The sequence below is a fragment of the Lepus europaeus genome, chromosome 7 (genome assembly GCF_033115175.1).
Source record: "Lepus europaeus isolate LE1 chromosome 7, mLepTim1.pri, whole genome shotgun sequence".
Classification (NCBI taxonomy): domain Eukaryota; kingdom Metazoa; phylum Chordata; class Mammalia; order Lagomorpha; family Leporidae; genus Lepus; species Lepus europaeus.
In genome coordinates this window covers 75,529,959-75,548,196 of record NC_084833.1, presented here as the reverse complement: position 1 = coordinate 75,548,196, position 18,238 = coordinate 75,529,959, and the positions used below count along the sequence as shown (strand labels likewise).

Below are 18,238 nucleotides of genomic sequence, written 5' to 3'. Positions count from 1 at the left end.
CATTTGCTAGGACTTTCATCAGAGTCCCACTTCCATCCACAGTACAAAGGAAGTCCTTATAAAATTTCATCTTCACTTTGCTGTCCCTGATCACAAGAACCCCAATTCCTTTGAATGTAAACTCCACATTCTGTTTGATGGAAATGGATCGCGATAAGTAAAGCAACGTCTCCTTCACACATCCTTCCACAGTGTCCCTGTTAAATGGGCCGTCCAGGGATATCATGACAAAGTTCAGTGGAACAATTGGAATATCACCTAGAGAAGAAAAAGACAGATAGAATGGGGGTAATTAAATGGAAATTACAATAAGAACCTATCATAGGCTGGCACCGCGGCTCACTAGGCTAATCCTCCGCCTGTGGCGCTGGCACCACTGGTTCTAGTCCCGGTCGGGGCGCCGGATTCTGTCCTGGTTGCTCCTCTTCCAGTACAGCTCTCTGCTGTGGCCCGGGAGTGCAGTGGAGGGGATGGCCCAAGTGCTTGGGCCCTGCACCCTATGGGAGACCAGGAGAAGCACCTGGTTCCTGCCTTCGGATCAGCGCAGTGCACCGGCTGCGGCAGCCATAGGAGGGTGAACCAACGGCAAAGGAAGACCTTTCTCTCTCTCTCTCTCTCTCTCACTGTCCACTCTGCCTGTTTAAAAAAAAAAAAAAAAGAACCTATCATATACACTCACAAATTATCTGATCCTCACTTAATACCCAGAATTGGCCAAGTGAAGCTTCTGACTGCAAATAAAACAACTCATTCACACCTATAGATCAGTAAAATTGTCTCTAAAAGTTTGTTTTATGCTCAAAATAAGAGCAATTAGCTTTCGAAACAAACTTTAGACAAGCTTCCAGTTTCCCCTAGAAGATACGGTAATAACTAACTGCTTCTCCAGAGGGTGTTAAGCTCCATTATTTTTCAGACCAAGCTACAGCAATATTTGTCTATGCCCTTCAGTTACCATTTCTAAATTATTATTAAAAATCTTTACAAATTTCAAATGTTTTGAAAAAGACAGCCATCATCCCTAGTAGTTATTCAAATGAAACTAGATCTTATACAAAGATGTCAGGCTGGATGACTTACAGAAAGCTTTTCCTGTCTAATGAGCCCAAAAATGACATTGCAAATAAGTAATATTATATCTAATTTGGAAGAAGAACATGATTGGGCTGGGGCTGTGGAACAGCCGATAAAGCCAACGCCTGCAGTGTCGGCATCCCATATGGGCACCGGTTCAAGTCCCAGCTGTGCCTCTTCCAATCCAGCTCTCTGCTATGGCCTGCGAAAGCAGTAGAAAATGATCCAAGTCCTTGGGTCCCTAAACTCACTTGGGGGATCCAGAAGATGCTTCTGGCTCCTGGCTGCATATCAGCACAGCTCTGGCCATTTCGGCTGTTCAGGGAGTGAACCAGCGAATGGAAGCTCTCTTTCTCTCTGCCTCTGCTTCTCTGTAACTCTGCCTTTCAATTAAATGAATAAATCTTTTTAAAAAAAGAAAAGAAGAAGCACATGATCTATTCAATTAGAACAGATGTGGGACCACACAAGGTCCACAAGTCAGAAAAGAAAAAATAGAGAGGCTCAAGATGATAAAGCCAAAAAACAATAAAACAAACAAAAAAAAAATAAGAAAGTCAACTGATAGAGGAAGAGGACAGAGAGAAGATAAGAATATTCTAAACAGTCACTTATGGGGCCAGAACTGTGGTGTGGTAGGTTAAGTACTTGCCTCTCAAATAAATAAATAATTTTTAATAAAAATGTTATCACAAAAATTTTAAAAAAGAAAAGAAGGAGGGGGAAGAAGAGGAATAAGTATCATATTATTTTTTAGAGCCATTTTTTTAAAAGATTTATTTATTTATTTGAAAGTCAGAGCTACATAGAGAGAGGCGAGGCAGAGAGAGAGGCGGGGGGTGAGGGTGGTCTTCCATCTGCTGGTTCACTCCCCAATTGGCGCAATGGCCAGAGCTACCGCCAATCTGAAGCCAAGAGCCAGGAGCCAGGAGCTTCTTCCAGGTCTCCCATGTGGGTGCAGGGGCCTAAGCACTTGGGCCATCTTCTACTGCTTTCCCAGGCCATATCAGGGAGCTGGATCAGAAGTGAAACAGCCGGGACTCGAACCAATACCCATATGGGATGCTGGCACTGCAGGTGGTGGCTTTACCCACTACGTCACAGCGTTGGCCCTCATTATATTCTTAGAATCCTATGTGTGAACTACATGAAATCTATTTTCTTTATATTAATTTTAGAAAAGAATTGCAGACTTAAAGTACTTTTCTGAGAGCATACCACAAGACTTAAAGTGGAAAGTACACTCTATTTGCTTTTCTAATGTCTCATTTTTAGTAGAAATTTACTCTGAAAATTTTCAGGAAAGGAAAGTTACAATATTTTCATCTCCTGCTATTGGGGGTAGACCGTCTCTGTGCAAGGATGAGTCTGTTGCAAGAAGAGAAGAGACAATAAGGAAGGTCAAAACCAGCCATCAGGAAGGAAGTCCCAAAGGCCACTAAGCAACCAAGGTAGACATTGGGAGGCCCACGCATTAAAGCTGGATGCAAGCATCCTATGGCAGGGAGTACGTCTGTTTTGCTTACCACTGTCTCTCAAATGCTTAGAACTAGACCTGACACATTGCTGGCCCTCAGTAAATGTTGTGAAGGCAGGCAGGCAGGGAGAAACGGGGAAGGGGGTTTTAGGATATGAGGAGGGTATGTACTAAGTCATCATGGAATTCTGCAACTTCTGATTTGTTTATTATAAATACTCAAATATAAAATGTATGAGATACATAGATATACATTGTCATTTTTTTCACAACTATATTGACTGTGATTCTCCCAACCAGAGACCCTATTAACTTCTTCTTACTTAGCATCACTTTTAATTTCTTAGGATATGAAATATGAATAAAGGTCTGTACAACTCTGGGGCAGCTTTTATGTAAATCTGCTGTTCCATTAAGCCTTCCTATGTCTACCTTTTAAGTTACTGGGGTTTTAAATGACCTGCAGGGAAGCTCTATTATTTTCCCACCTTGGACCCTCTGCCAAAGTTAATATGGGAAAAGTGAGCCCATCCAATCAGAAACTAATAAAGCAGCACTGGCCAAGCTTTGCCCTCTCCTTTTTAGCCACAAGCCAGTAGCCTTCTGGAAAAATCTTTTTTTTTTTTTTTTTTTTTTTAGACAGGCAGAGTGGACAGTGAGAGAGAGAGAGACAGAGAGAAAGGTCTTCCTTTTGCCGTTGGTTCACCCTCCAATGGCCGCCGCGGTAGGCACGCTGCGGCCAGCGCACCGCGCTGATCCGATGGCAGGAGCCAGGTGCTTATCCTGGTCTCCCATGGGGTGCAGGACCCAAGCACTTGGGCCATCCTCCACTGCACTCCCGGGCCACAGCAGAGAGCTGGCCTGGAAGAGGGGCAACCGGGACAGGATCGGTGCCCCGACCGGGACTAGAACCCGGTGTGCCGGCGCCGCAAGGCGGAGGATTAGCCTAGTGAGCCGCGGCGCCGGCCTGGAAAAATCTTAAATAGTAAAATTATTTACCAGGAGTATATATTTTGTTTTGTTTGAGTCCATGCGTCTGGACTAACTTCTCTGCCATGATGAATATGGGCCTCTGGATTAGAATAAACTTGTTGTTTCCAATCTCAAGCTTTTGTCTCATGAAAGTGAATGTTCCAAATCCTGGAATCTGAACACCCTGGAAGGAAAAAAGAGGACAAGCAGAGCAATAAGTATAGTTTATTGAAGAGGTGAAGAAAAGTCATTCTTGTGACTATTATCCAAAACAAAGAGAATCAGCCTAAGGCCTTAAAAATTCAATGATCTCTATGATCCTTTAGAGCTGTAGCACCATATGACTCTAATTTTCTAAATAATTTCAGTATAAAGTACAATGCTAAACCATTATGCTTTACAGATACCAGATTCTTCATCCTCCAAGGACTAAGAAAATTTGTTTTTAACCTATGTCTAAGATTACTCTTGTCCTAAATTCTGTGACATTTTAAGTTTTCATCATTCACCATTAGAAGAATGTAAGGGGTCATGAGAAGCTTTGCTTTTTCATTCCTATTCTATATTTTATGTCTCCCACTAAAATCAGCCAGTCCAGCATCCAAGGTATATGCTACAATGTAGAACCTTGGCTGATGGGAGAAGCAAATGGTTTTGGCTCTCAAATTGGGTCTCTGACTCCCTGGTGATATAATTCACCAAGAGTTACAAAAGCAAATGCTTACAGGAGCCAAGAAAGAATGCAAGGGTACGAAGGTAGTCAGCCAGAGTGTGTGATTGCTAGAGTACATATCCATTTAAAAATTGGATTCCAACCAAGTGTCACCATGTAGGAATAGAAAACTAGTATTACTGTATTAGCGGAATTTTCAAAAAAAATGGAGAACATTCCAAAAATTTAAATAAACTCTCCTAATTTTAAGGAGTGGTAACTAATTCAAATTCTTAAAGTAAATTTGAAGGGGGCCTCCTTGTGAGACAACAACACCAGGATCCCATATGAGCACCAGTTCAAATCCAGACTGCTCTACTTCTGATAAGTTCCCCCCCATTAACATGCCTGGGAAAGCAGCAAAAGATGGCCCAAGTACTTGGGCCCCTGCCACCCATGTGGAAGCTCCAAATGGAGTTCCTGGCTCCTGGCTTTGGCCTAGCCCAGCCCTGGCTGTTGTGGCCACTTAGGAAGTGAATGAGCAGATGGGAGATATTTCTATCTTTATCTCTCTGTGTCTGTCTCTACCTCTCTCTCTAACTCTGCCTTTCAAATAAATAAACAAATGTTTTTAAAAATAATAATTCTGAAGGATGAATTCAGCCTAAGGATTCTCAGTGTGACTTCTAAGCAGAGTATAAATGCTCTACCACATCCAGCTCCCTTGTGCTCCTCCCAAAATTTCTGTCCAGTTCTGTGGCATCAAGTCCGAGACTTAACAGTAGAAAATAATCCAACCCTGGGAAAAGTTTCTTATTTTTGGCAAGGTGAGTTTAGTTCCTCACTGTCTTCTTACATTTCAATCAAAATCCATTTCCTACTGGAGGACTTTTTGTTCAATGAAATAAGTCAGGCATAGATAGACAAATATTGCACATTCTTATTCACATGTGGAAGCTAAAAAGTTGAACTGATAGAAGTGTAGAGTAAAACAGTAGTTACTAGAGCCTGGTATCTCTAGAAGGGCAAAACTTATAACTTCATTACTTAAGGATAAAGCCCCCATTTGTTAAACCTATTGCCCACAAATCCAGTATGGGGATTGTAAGTCATAGGACTAATAAGTAAAACCAGTGGCTCTATAGTCTACTGCCCTGATATCAGAAAAATTATCCAAGACTATAAAGGAAATATATTTTTGACGCCTACATTAAAATAAAAGTATAAGTCCTACCTTGTGAAGGGCTAACTGTCGTTCCACAAATTCTGAAACATTGCCCCAAATAAGAGAGACTTCTGCAATTCAAAGGAAACCAGATAATTAGTTTTGAGCACTTATGTGATACTATCTCAGTACTAATAAATAGAAATGTAAATATGAGATGTAAAATGAAATTAGTTAAGTGAAATTAGATGTAACATGAAATTCTCAATTAATTTAGAATTAACAGGAAATAAGATCATTTCCCAAGTTAATTTTCTTACTAAAGCTTACACCATGGGGTTGGCGCTGTGGCATAGCAGGTAAAGCTGCTGCCTACAGTGCCAGCATCCCATATGGGCGCCAGTTTGAGTTCCAGCTGCTCCACTTCTGATCCAGCTCTCTGATTTGGCCTGCAAAAGCAGTACAAGGTGGTGCAAAAGTCCTTGGGCCCCTGCACTCACATGAAAAGCCTGGAAGAAGCTCCTGGCTCCTGGCTTCGGATCAGTGCAGCTCTGGCCATTGCTGCCAATTGGGGAGTGAAGCAGCAAATGGAAGACCTCTCTCTCTCTGCCTCTCATTCTCTCTCTGTGTAACTCTGACTCTCCAGTAAATAAATAAATCTTAAAAAAAAAAAAAGCTTACCCCATTAAGTGTCAAAGAGCTGATTTTAATAATAATAATACTTTTTGAAGAAAACCTTTCTAGAATAAAAGGAATCCCTTCATACATTTCCCTTTTTCCTGTAACTAGCTAACCAATCATAATCTTTTTTTCTTGATTCATTCAGCCACTATTTGCCAAGTGTTTGTTTTGTGCCATGTGATTAATACGAACTGTATCAGTCAGTCTTTTTGTTGCTACAAAATACTTGTGGAGACTCCTTTATAAAGAGGAAAGCAATGGAGATGCAAGGTCCAAGCAGCATTTCAGAGGCCCTTGTGAGGGCCACATTGGCTGCACCACATCATGGCAGAGTACACGTGTGCACCTCTATGTGATATCTCTCTCTCCTCATAAAGCCACCTGGATTCAATCTTAGGGCTCTATCCTTGTGACTAAATCTATTCCAATCACTTCCCAAAGACCCTACCTTTAAATAGCATAGTTAAGTTTTCAACCTCTTAATACCATTAACATAAGACTCTGGGTGTTGTTAAATAAGACCAAGTGTCTGGTAATAACAACAAATAGAATTAAAAACGAGAGAATGATCCAACATGGGAAGCAGGTACACAGTAGGCTCACAGAATGACAAACGCCCTAAACAGCACTCTGACCTCAGATTCAGCCCTTAAGTCATTTGGATCTGGCTGAAAAGCCCATGAGCGCATTTCAGGCATGGAAAGCCAAGACACTGTATCAAAAAATGATCCACATGAATGATCTCTGTGAGTAAGAGCCCAGTGGAAAGAAGGGGCCATCAAAGAAGGATGTACTTTTCTCTGAAGGGAGGAGAAAACTTCCACTTTGCTTATGGCCCTATCTAAATACTGGCGGAGTTTGTGGACTCAGAAGGCTTCCATAACCTTGGCAGCTCATGACAAGAGCCTCGGGTGATTACTGACGTCATAAATAAGAGTGTCAATTGTTAAATCAACAACAGGAGTCACTGTGCACTTGCTCCCCCTGTAGGAACTCTGTACTTAATGAGTTGTACTATGAGAATTAACAGTAAAACTTGTTTTCAAACAGTACTTTATACTTTGTGTGTCTGTGTGGGTGCAAACTGTTGAAACCTGTACTTAGTATAGAGTTGGTCTTCTGTATATAAAGATAATTAAAAATGAATCTTAATGAAGAATGGGATGGGAGAAGTAGGATAAGGGACAGGAGGGCAGGTATGGGGGGAAGAACCAGTATATTCCTAAAGCTGTACCTATGAAATTTGTATTTATTAAATAAAAGCTACCTAAATTATAAAAAAAAGACTTTGGGTATTGAACTCCTATATGAGGTCCAAGGGATAAAGCATATTCAAATGACAGCATAAACATTTATTCTTACATCATTATAACACAGGAATGGGCATAAGGCATGAAAGATTCTGGTCTATACACAAGCTGTCCTACACTTCTGCTTTTGTTCAATTGTCAAACCTGCTTTTCATTCTTGCTTTTCACTGTTAGACTACCAGCTGTTACTTCTCTCTGCTGCTAGTGCTCCGCAGGCTCCCTACCCAGTTCTAATTCCCGGTTTCTGGTCTGCTAAGTTCTGGAAGTGACAAATATGCTACCAATATGTCTGAAATAACAATTTTTACAAACACATCTTTGCATATGGGCCCCACGGTATTTACTTTGAATTAATGCATAGACTTTGTACTATCTCCTTTGATCAGAAGATCTTTTGTGCTTGCTTTGTTTTTCTGAACTGTATTCTAAAATACCATGGTAGAAAAATAAGTAGGTGACAATTACTAAAGTGCTAATATGCAATAAAAATTATCTATGTTTGATTAATAGTTATAAATCTGTAAAAGTATGCCTGTGTTGACATATTCATTTCAAACCTAATCATATATCTATTAAAAATGTTTTATAACTGGTAACTCGGCCAGCGCCATGACTCAATAGGCTAATCCTCTGCCTTGCGGTGGCGCCGGCACACCGGGTTCTAGTCCCAGTCAGGGCACCAGATTCTGTCCCAGTTGCCCCTCTTCCAGGCCAGCTCTCTGCTGTGGCCCAGGAAGGCAGTGGAGGATGGCCCAAGTGCTTGGGCCCTGCACCCCATGGGAGACCAGGAGAAGCACCTGGCTCCTGGCTTCGGATCAGTGCGGTGCGCCAGTCACAGCGTGCCGGCCGTGGTGGCCATTGGAGGGTGAACCAATGGCAAAAGGAAGACCTTTCTCTCTGTCTCTCTCTCTCTCTCATTGTCCACTCTGCCTGTCAAAAAAAAAGAAAGAAAAAAAAACTGGTAACTCTGCAAATCAAGAGTATTAGGTTATAAATCTCAAAATAAAAGATCAAGAACAGTGACATTTATCAGGTGGCCACTTCAGGACATAGATACAAATTGGTGACAAAAAGTCAATCAATTCTTTCCCTATTTGCTAAACTGCTTGTTTGAGTGACACAAACTTTTTTTCCCATGGTTTAAACCACTAACTAAAGCAGAGAGCTTGCAATCTTTCAATTTGCTGTATCAGTGTTACCAATATTTTTTGTAAATGCCCAAGAGAGAGGCAGTTTTGTGAGTGAGAAATAGCACTTACTCTCACGAGCATCTGGGAACAAGTTTGATGATGGAAATGTACTCACTCACCAATGAAACTAGGGCTGCATGGCATTATGAGTAGCAGGACCAGAATTCTGCTAAATCCCAGTAAACCATGGCTGTGCAGTTTCCGTGAAAAGGCACTGACCCACTCTGCCCATACTACTGCAATCTGCACTTCGTGCCCCTACAGCCAAAAATTCTACTACTTGCTGTTGAGAAATATGGAAGTCTTTCAATCAGTCCCCATTGTATGCCAAATTAAAATTTTCATCATCAAAAATGTCCTTCACTCACCATTAGTGCAAAATTGCAGTATCCACATTCACATGGAGAATTTTCAATGCTATTAAGTCAAACCTCTTGGTCTATGACTCTTAAAGTGTTTTATCTAGACTCATGATATGTAGCTCAGGTTTCAGAAAAACAATCTACACCAAAGAGGAGATGATTTAATTAAGGCCAGGAGAAACTGTAGAGTTAGAAACCAGACCCTAGCAAAAAAGCATGACTGAGCTTAATTGGAAATTTGAGGATAGTCTTTCTTCATGTGGGTGATATGTTAAGTTACCATATTGTTTTACTCCACGAAATTACATAACTGCAGAATCAATTATTCTGAAATTTTCTAATTGTCATGGAAGAAAAAGGAAAATATGCACAGCATTAGATCCATGAAATTCCTCTTAGGAAGTATTAGATCCCTGAAATTCCATCAGAATACATTTGGAATTCTTACAGACTGAGAGTTCTCACTTTGATTTTTTTTCCTTGCTTCCCAGAATGTGAAAGAATACATATCATTACATCTCAAAATGAAAGTAATTTTAATCCATTTTAAAAATCAGGTTAAAGAATATACTACTTTTATATTTTAAGGGAAGCTAGATTTACTTACTTTAATCAAACACTAAACAATAAGAATCACGAATATAAAGAACTAATTCGTAGACATTTTTTTTTTTTTTTCAGGAAAACCTCCCTCTGGCTTCTAATTCTAAACATGCTGTGAATTCAAAACGGTGCTGAGCAGCAAGAATACTGAATCTTACATATGATCACTGTAAAGGACTAAGTGTCTATTATGTAACTTTTAGAGTAATATATGCTTGAAATAATTACTAATATCAAAAATAAAAGATAAGTCCGAAGACGTTATAAAAGGTATCTCCTAAAGTTAAAATTCTGATATACAAGGAAGAATGTTAAAGGGTGGTTGGAACAAAGAAACACTACCAGAGCCTAGGGCAACAGAAAGAGCAACGTGCTATCTGTGTAAGACCTGCAACCTTCCTGCCGCCATGGATTCAACAGTTTCACCCTGTTCACATCTGGGAAATAATGACAGGTCCTTCTAAGCACTGTAGCTACATAATATTAAACATTGGCAAAACATACAGTAGCAGCAGGAACATAAAATGAACACATACAGTGATGAAAGGTAATTTATGTGTTTCGCTGAGGTGTAGAACTTATCCCTGTTCCCTTTACCATGAATCATTTGCGAAAGTTAATTAATAGGGGCCAGTGCTGTGGCATAGTGGGTAAAGCCGCCAGCTGCAGTGCCAGTATCCCATGTGGGCACTGATTCCAGACCCAGCTGCTCCACTTTCAATCCAGCTCTCTACTATGGCCTGGGAAAGCAGTAGACGATGGCCCAAGTTCTTGGGCCCCTGCACCTGTGTGGGAGACCCAGAGGAAGTTCCTAGCTGCTGGCTTCAGATCGGCTCAGCTTCAGCTATTGCAGCCAATCGGGGAGTGAACCAGCGGATGGAAGATATCTCTCTCTCTCTCTCTCTCTCTCTCTCTGTGTGTGTGTGTGTGTGTAACTCTGACTTTCAAATAAAATAAATAAATCCTTAAAAAATTTCCCCAAATTGATCTATAGATCCACTGCAGTTACTTTCAAAATCTCAGTAGGTAGGGGTCAGTGCTGTGGCACAGCCACCCTATGTGGCGCTGGCATCCAATATGGGCACTTATTCAAGTCCAGGATGTTCCATTTCTGATCCAGCTCCCTGCTAATATGCCTAGGAAAGCAGTGGAGGACGACCTTGGGCCCCTGCACCCATGTAGGAGACCCAGATGAAACTCCTGGCTCCTAGTTTCAGCCCGGCCCAGTCCTGGCCATTGCAACTATTTGGAGAGTGAACCAGTGGATGGAAGACATCTTTTTATTTTTCAACTTTTATTTAATAAATATAAATTTCCAAAGTACAGCTTATGGATTACAATGGCTTTTTCTCCCCCATAACTTCCCTCCCATCCGCAACCTTCCCATCTCCCGCTCCCTCTCCATTCCATTCGCATCAAGATTCATTTTCAATTCTCTTTATCTACAGATCAATTTAGTATGTATTAAGATTTCAACAGTTTACACCCACATAGAAACACAAAGTGAAAAATACTGTTTGAGTAGTAGTTAATTCACATCGTACAACACATTAAGGACAGAGATCCTACATGAGGAGTAAGTGCACAGTGTGACTCCTGTTGTTGACTTAACAAGTTGACACTCTTGTTTATGGTGTCAGTAATCACCCTAGGCTCTTGTCATGAGTTGCCAAGGCTATGGAAGCATTTTGAGTTTACCAACTCCGATCTTATTTAGACAAGGTCATAGTCAAAGTGGAAGTTCTCTCCTCCCTTCAGAGAAAGGAACCTCCTTCTTTGATGACCTGTTCTTTCCACTGGGATCTCACTCACAGAAATCTTTCATTTAGGTTTTTTGTTTTGTTTTGTTTTTTGCCAGAGTGTCCTGGCTTTCCATGCCTAAAATACTCTCATGGGCTCTTCAGCCAGATCTGAATGCCTTAAGTGCTGATTCTGAGGCCAGAGTGCTGTTTAGGACATCTGCCATTCTATGAGTCTGCTGTGTTATCCCGCTTCCCATGTTGGATCGTTCGCTCCTTCTTAATTCTATAAATTAGTATTAGCAGACACTAGTCTTGTTTATGTGATCCCTTTGACTCTTAATCCTATCATTATGATCAATCTCTTAAAAAATTCAGCAGGTTATTTTGTGCATATCAACAAACTAATTCTAAAGCTTATATGAGATAGGCAGAAGACAGAATAGCCAATGAAATATTGAAGAGAAGAACAAAGTGAGAGAGCTGAGACTATCCAACTTCAAGACTTACCATAAAGCTACACTGATCAAGACAGTGTGGTCTTGGTAAAAGAATAGGCAAATAGGCCGGCGCCACGGCTCATTAGGCTAATCCTCCGCCTTGCGGCGCCAGCACACCGGGTTGTAGTCCCGGTCGGGGCACCGATCCTGTCCCGGTTGCCCCTCTTCCAGGCCAGCTCTCTGCTATGGCCCAGGAGTACAGTGGAGGATGGCCCAAGTGCTTGGGCCCTGCACCCGCATGGGAGACCAGGAGAAGCACCTGGCTCCTGCCATCGGATCAGCGCGGTGCGCTGGCCGCAGCGCGCTACCGCGGCGGCCATTGGAGGGTGAACCAACGGCAAAAGGAAGACCTTTCTCTCTGTCTCTCTCTCTCTCTCACTGTCCACTCTGCCTGTCAAAAAAAAAAAAAAAAGTCTAAAAAAAAAAAAGAATAGGCAAATAAATTAATAAAACAGATTAGAGAGTCCAGAATCAGACCTACGAAATAATAGTCAAATGATCTTTGACAAAGTAGCAGGCAATACAATGGAGCAAAAATAGTCTTTTCAACAAAAGGTACCAGAACAATCCACGTGCAAAAAGAAAAAAAGAAAGAAAAAAAAGTAATCTAGACACATAAATTACACCCTTCACAAAAGCCAACTCAAAATCATAGACCTTGGGGCCAGTGCTGTGGTGCAGCAAATTAACGCCCTGGCCTGAAGTGCCAGCATTCCATATGGGAACCGGTTCAAGACCTGGCTTCCCCACTTCCAATCCAGCTCTCTGCTGTGGCCAGGGAAAGCAGTAGAGGATGGCCCAAGTCCTTGGGCCCCTGCACCGGCGTGCGAGACACAGAGGAAGCTCCTGGCTCTGTGCAGCTCCGGCTGTTGCGGTCAATTGTGGAGTGAACCATCGCATGGCAGACTTTCTCTCTCTCTCTCTCTCGCTCTCTCACTCTTGCTCTCTGCCTCTCCTTTCTCTCTGTAACTTTTTCAAATAAATAAATAAATAAACGTTTTAAAAAAAATCATAGACCTAAATGTAAAATGTAAAGCTCCTATAACATAAAAAATAAAAATAAAACTCCCAGAAGATAACATAGAACAAAACTTAGATGGTCTTGGATATGATAATGACATTTTAGATACAACAGCTTAGGCATAATACATGAAAGAAAATATTGAAAAGGTGGATTTCAAAAATTAATAACTTATGCTCCACAACAGATAATGTCAGAGAAGAAGACAAGCCACACGTGGAGAAAATATTTGCAAAATACACATCTGACAAAAGAGGGGTTATCCAAAGCATAAAAATAACATTTAAAACATCACAATAAGAAAACAATCCAATTAAAAATTATCTAAAGATTTCATCCACCTCACCAAGGATAGACCAAATATTTTAACAGATATCTATCTCATTTCATGCATGGCAGACTGTCGCCAAAAATACATATGAATGACAAACAAATATATTAAAAAGTGCTCCACATCAGAGTGAAGAGGCAACCGATAGAATGGGAAAAAATATTTGCAAACTATGCAACAGACAAAGGGTTAATAACCAGAATCTACAAAGAAATCAAGAAACTCCACAACAACAAAACAAGCAACCCACTTAAGAGATGGGCCAAGGACCTCAACAGACATTTTTCAAAAGAGGAAATCCAAATGGCCAACAGGCACATGAAAAAATGTTCAAGATCACTAGCAATCAGGGAAATGCAAATCAAAACCACAATGAGGTTTCTCCTCACCCCGGTGAGAATGGCTCATATTCAGAAATCTACCAACAATAGATGCTGGAGAGGATGTGGGGAAAAAGGGACACTAACCACTGTTGGTGGGAATGCAAACTGGTTAAGCCTCTATGGAAGTCAGTCTGGAGATTCCTCAGAAACCTGAATATAACCCTACCATACAACCCAGCCATCACACTCCTTGGAATTTACCCAAAGGAAATTAAAATGGGAAACAAAAAAGCGGTCTGCACCTTAATGTTTATTGCAGCTCAATTCAAAATAGCTAAGACCTGGAATCAACCTAAATGCCCATCAATAGTAGACTGGATAAAGAAATTATGGGATATGTACTCCATAGAATACTATACAGCAGTCAAAAACAATGAAATCCGGTCATTTGCAACAAAATGGAGGAACCTGGAAAACATTATGCTGAGTGAAATAAGCCAGTCCCAAAGGGACAAATATCATATGTTCTCCCTGATCAGTGACAACTAACCGAGCACCAAAAAGGAAACCTGTTAAAGTGAAGTGAACACTATGAGAAACGGTGATTTGATCAGCCCTTGCCCTGACTGCTGATGAACAACTTAATATGTTATCCAGCTTAGTATTTTTTTTTTGTCTGTCCTACTTACTACTATTGGTTTAATTTTGTAGTTAATACACAGTTATTCTTAAGTGTTGAAACTTAACTGAAAAGTGATCCCTGTTAAATATAAGAGTGGGAATAAGAGAGGGAGGAGATGTACAATTTGGGACATGCGCAAGCTGACTTCCCCAAACGGTAGAGTTAGAAACATACCAGGGGATTCCAATTCAATCCCATCAAGGTGGCATGTACCAATGCCATCTCACTAGTCCAAGTGATCAATTTCTGTTCACAATCGACCATAATGATAGGACTAAGAATCAAAGGGATCACATAAACAAGACTAGTGTCTGAAAATACTAACTGATAGAACAAAAAAGGGAGAGAACGATCCAACATGGGAAGCAGGATGCACAGCAGACTCATAGAATGGTGGATGTCCTAAATAGCACTCTGGCCTCAGAATCAGCCCTTAGGGCATTTGGATCTGGCTGAAAAGCCCATGAGAGTATTGCAGGCATGGTAAGCCAAGACACTCTGGGGAAAAAAAAAATGACCTAAAAAAGATCTCTGCGAGTGAGATCCCAGTGGAAAGAACGGGTCATCAAAGAAGGAGGTACCTTTCTCTGAAGGGAGAAGAGAACTTCCACTTTGACTATGACCTTGTCTAAATATGTTAAGAGTCGGTGAACTCAAAAGGCTTCCATAGCCCTGGCAACTCATGACTGGAGCCCAGGGAGATTACTGAAGCCATAAACAAGAGTGTCAAATTGTTAAGTCAACAACAGGAATCACTGTGCACTTACTCCTCATGTAGGATCTCAGTCCTTAATGTGCTATACATTGTGATTTAATGCCATAACTAGTACTCAAACAGTATTTTTCCCTTTGTGTTGCTATGTGGGTGCAAACTGTTAAAATCTTTACTTAATATATACTAAACTGATCTTCTGTATATAAGAGAAATGAAAATGAATCTTGATGTGAATGGAAGGGGAGAAGGAGCGAGAAAGGGGAGGGTTGCGGGTGGGAGGGAAATTATGGGGGGGAGCCATTGTAATCCATAAGCTGTACTTTGGAAATTTATATTCATTAAATAAAAGTTTTAAAAAAAAGTGCTCCACATAATATACGATCAAGGAAATACAAATTAAAACAATGACCACCACACCGCCCCATTAGAATGGCTAAGATCTAGAATACTAACACCACCAAAGGCTGGTGATGATGTGGCGAAACAGGAACTCTTACTTAATTTGCTGTTGAGAATGCTACATGGCACAGACCCTTTGGAAGTAGTTTGGTAGTTTTTTACAAAACTAAACGTCCTCTTACCATACAATCTAGCAATCATTCTCCTTAGTATTTACCTAAATTAAAGCTATGTCCACACAAACACCTCCACATAAGTGTTTATTGTAGCTTTGTTCAAACTTGAAAGCAACTCAGTTATCCTTTGAAAAGCAAATGGGTAGACAAAGTAGTCCATCTGGTACTGGGATACTATTCAGCACTGAAAAGAAATGAGCTATCAAGCCATGAAAAGCTATGGAGGAAATTTAAATCAAAGAATTCAGTCTTAAAAGTTAACGTACTATATATTTTCAACTATATGACATTCTGGAAAGGGTAAAACTATAGAGATAGTAAAAGATCAGTAGTTGCCAAGGGCTGTGTTGGGGGTAGAGATGAGTTGGAAGAAACTGGGGACTTCTAGGGCAGTGAAAAGTCCTCTGTATAATATAATGATGATATATAACATTGTACATTTGTCCATTACACACATGGCACAGAATATATAATAGCAAGAATGAACCTCACTGTAAATTGCATACCTTAGATCACTATGAGGTGTCAGTGTAAGCTCATCACTTAACAAATGAACCACAATGATGTGCATAATGCACCAGACTATTTATTTGTCTCTTTCTCTTAATTTTGCTGTGAACTGTAAACTGCTCTTTTAAAATAATCTTTGGATTATTTTATTTTGGAAAAATGTTCTTATTACAGCATTTGCCTCCTCCTTCATAGCACTTGACTCAGTTATAAATTTATATTTTTCATATATGATTATTTGATTCATGTATATTTTCCCCCACTAAACTGAATTCTAAATATTTTGCCATCAAATCTCCAGTGCTCAGCATATAGTAGGATTCAAAACTACATGAATGAACATAGATAAATGAATAAACATGGAAAATATTTTTGAAAACCATAAAACCATCATCTTTAATGCTTCTTTTAGGATTGTTTTGATGGGAAAAATTCAGAGTGATGCAGAGGAGCAGAAAGAAGAGGTATCCATTCTCTGCTAAAGTCTTTTAGATAAAACATAGGCAACACTTCTAAGTTAGTAACTAGAGAACAACAATAGCTTCCACTTCTGGAACACCTTTCTTTTTTTTTTTTCGTTTATTAAACTTTTATTTAATGAATATAAATTTCCAAAGTACAGCTTATGGGTTACAATGGCTTGCCCCCTCCCATAACTTCCCTCCCACCCGCAACCCTCCCCTTTCCCGCTCCCTCTCCCCTTCCATTCACATCAAGATTCATTTTCAATTCTCTTTATATACAGAAGATCAGTTTAGTATATATTAGGTAACGATTTCAACAGTTTGCCCCCATATAGCAACACAAAGTGAAAAAAATACTGTTGGAGTACTAGTTATAGCATTAAATAACAGTGGAACACCTTTCTTCTGAAGGGCCCCTATCACATGCAGATATCAATGTCACTTTAGGGTGAATGTGCTAAAAACAGATTTTTGTCTTGCTACCAGCCAAGCCTAGTGAAGTTTTCTATGAGATGCCTCCAGGTCCCCTTCTGAACCTCCACCCAGTATCCTTTTTTTTTTTTTTTTGGGGGGGGGGGCAGGCAGAGTTAGAGAGAGACAGAGAGAAAGGTCTTCCTTTTTCCGTTGGTTCACAACCCAAATGGCCACTACGGCCGGTGCACTGCGCCGATCGGAAGCCAGGAGCCAGGTGCTTCTCCTGGTCTCCCATAAGGATGCAGGGCCCAAGCACTTAGGCCATCCTCCACTGCACTCCAGGACCACAGCAGAGAGCTGGACTGGAAGAGGAGCAATTGGGACAGAATCCAGCGCCCCGACCGGGACTAGAACCTCGGGTGCCGGGGCCGCAGGCAGAGGATTAGCCAAGTGAGCCACAGCACCAGCCTACCCAGGATCTTCTGATGTTCTTCTCATTTTCTTTATACAACTGGGACATGTCAAGAACAAGAAAAGCACTGATGTGTCCCCATGAATTCTGAAAAGGAACTATTTAGGGTCCCTGGATAACAAGTTTTCTCTATAGGCAAAGGGTTGCCATCCGCACCAGTGAGTGAAGTGGGAGTGGCTGTTTTTAGCTAGCACTTACTTCCTGCTGGTTCCCAGGCTAAGAACTCTGTGTACATCATCTCGGTTCATTAAAACCCCCCGTTGGCTCCTTGTCCTGATTAGGAGAGCTAGTAAAGAAACTCTGGGCATCCAGCAGCATAGATCTGATCTGATTACCAGCTGGTGGCCAAGGCAACCTAGCTACTCCAAGCCAAGCCAGGGAAAAAGTGTTCAGCCTTAGCCGTAAGTCAATGAAGATCCAGCCCTCAGGACCCCATCCCCATGCCGCTTACCCTCCTGGCTCAGCGACGGCAGCGTGGGCAGCACTTGCCTGCCCAGGTCCTGCAGGGCAGGGACGATGGTGTCCAACATCTTCGGTCCCCGGTCGACCCTGTGCTGGGTCCTCACTGGGTCTCGTCTCTTCCTTTCTTACACGCAGTTTATACAGAAATGGTTTTTGCCACTCTCCAGCCCCTTCTTCTAGGGGATTTGGATGTGACCTGACAATAAAAATAACCAAAATCTTGAGTTTCTTTAAATTATTTTTGTTTCTTAAATAAACTTAAGTGTTCTTTCTTGCTGTTTGTCCCCCGTGTTCCGTCTCTCCGGCGGCTCCCACCACAGAACCCCGAGAGCCGGCCCGCGTTGAGCCTGAGTGTGAAGATCAAGCCTCCCCACGAGCAGTGAGAAACGCGGGTGAGAGGTTTTGGCGAGAGCCCGAGGAGGAGAGGGGCCCCAGGGAGAGTATTAGACCCGGCGGAGCCGAGAGAGGCGCGCGTTGCTAGGACGCGACAAAGGCTTCCTCGGTTGCTAGGGCGTCAAAGCGGGAACTCAGCCCCGCCCACTAA

The 18,238-nt window shown here is 41.4% G+C and overlaps 1 protein-coding gene across 1 annotated transcript in view; it reads right to left on the bottom strand.

The window, feature by feature from the left end:
- The window catches only part of CCDC81 (coiled-coil domain containing 81), a 58,728-nt gene extending 40,966 nt beyond the window's left edge, over positions 1-17,762 (bottom strand). The window contains exons 1-3 of the mRNA XM_062196844.1: positions 17,684-17,762; positions 5,410-5,471; positions 3,566-3,707 (exon numbers count right to left, since the gene is read on the bottom strand). Of these exons, the coding sequence (XP_062052828.1) occupies positions 3,566-3,707; positions 5,410-5,471; positions 17,684-17,762 (283 nt within the window). The remainder of the gene's footprint in view (positions 1-3,565; positions 3,708-5,409; positions 5,472-17,683) is intronic.
- Positions 17,763-18,238: the final 476 nt, after the last annotated feature.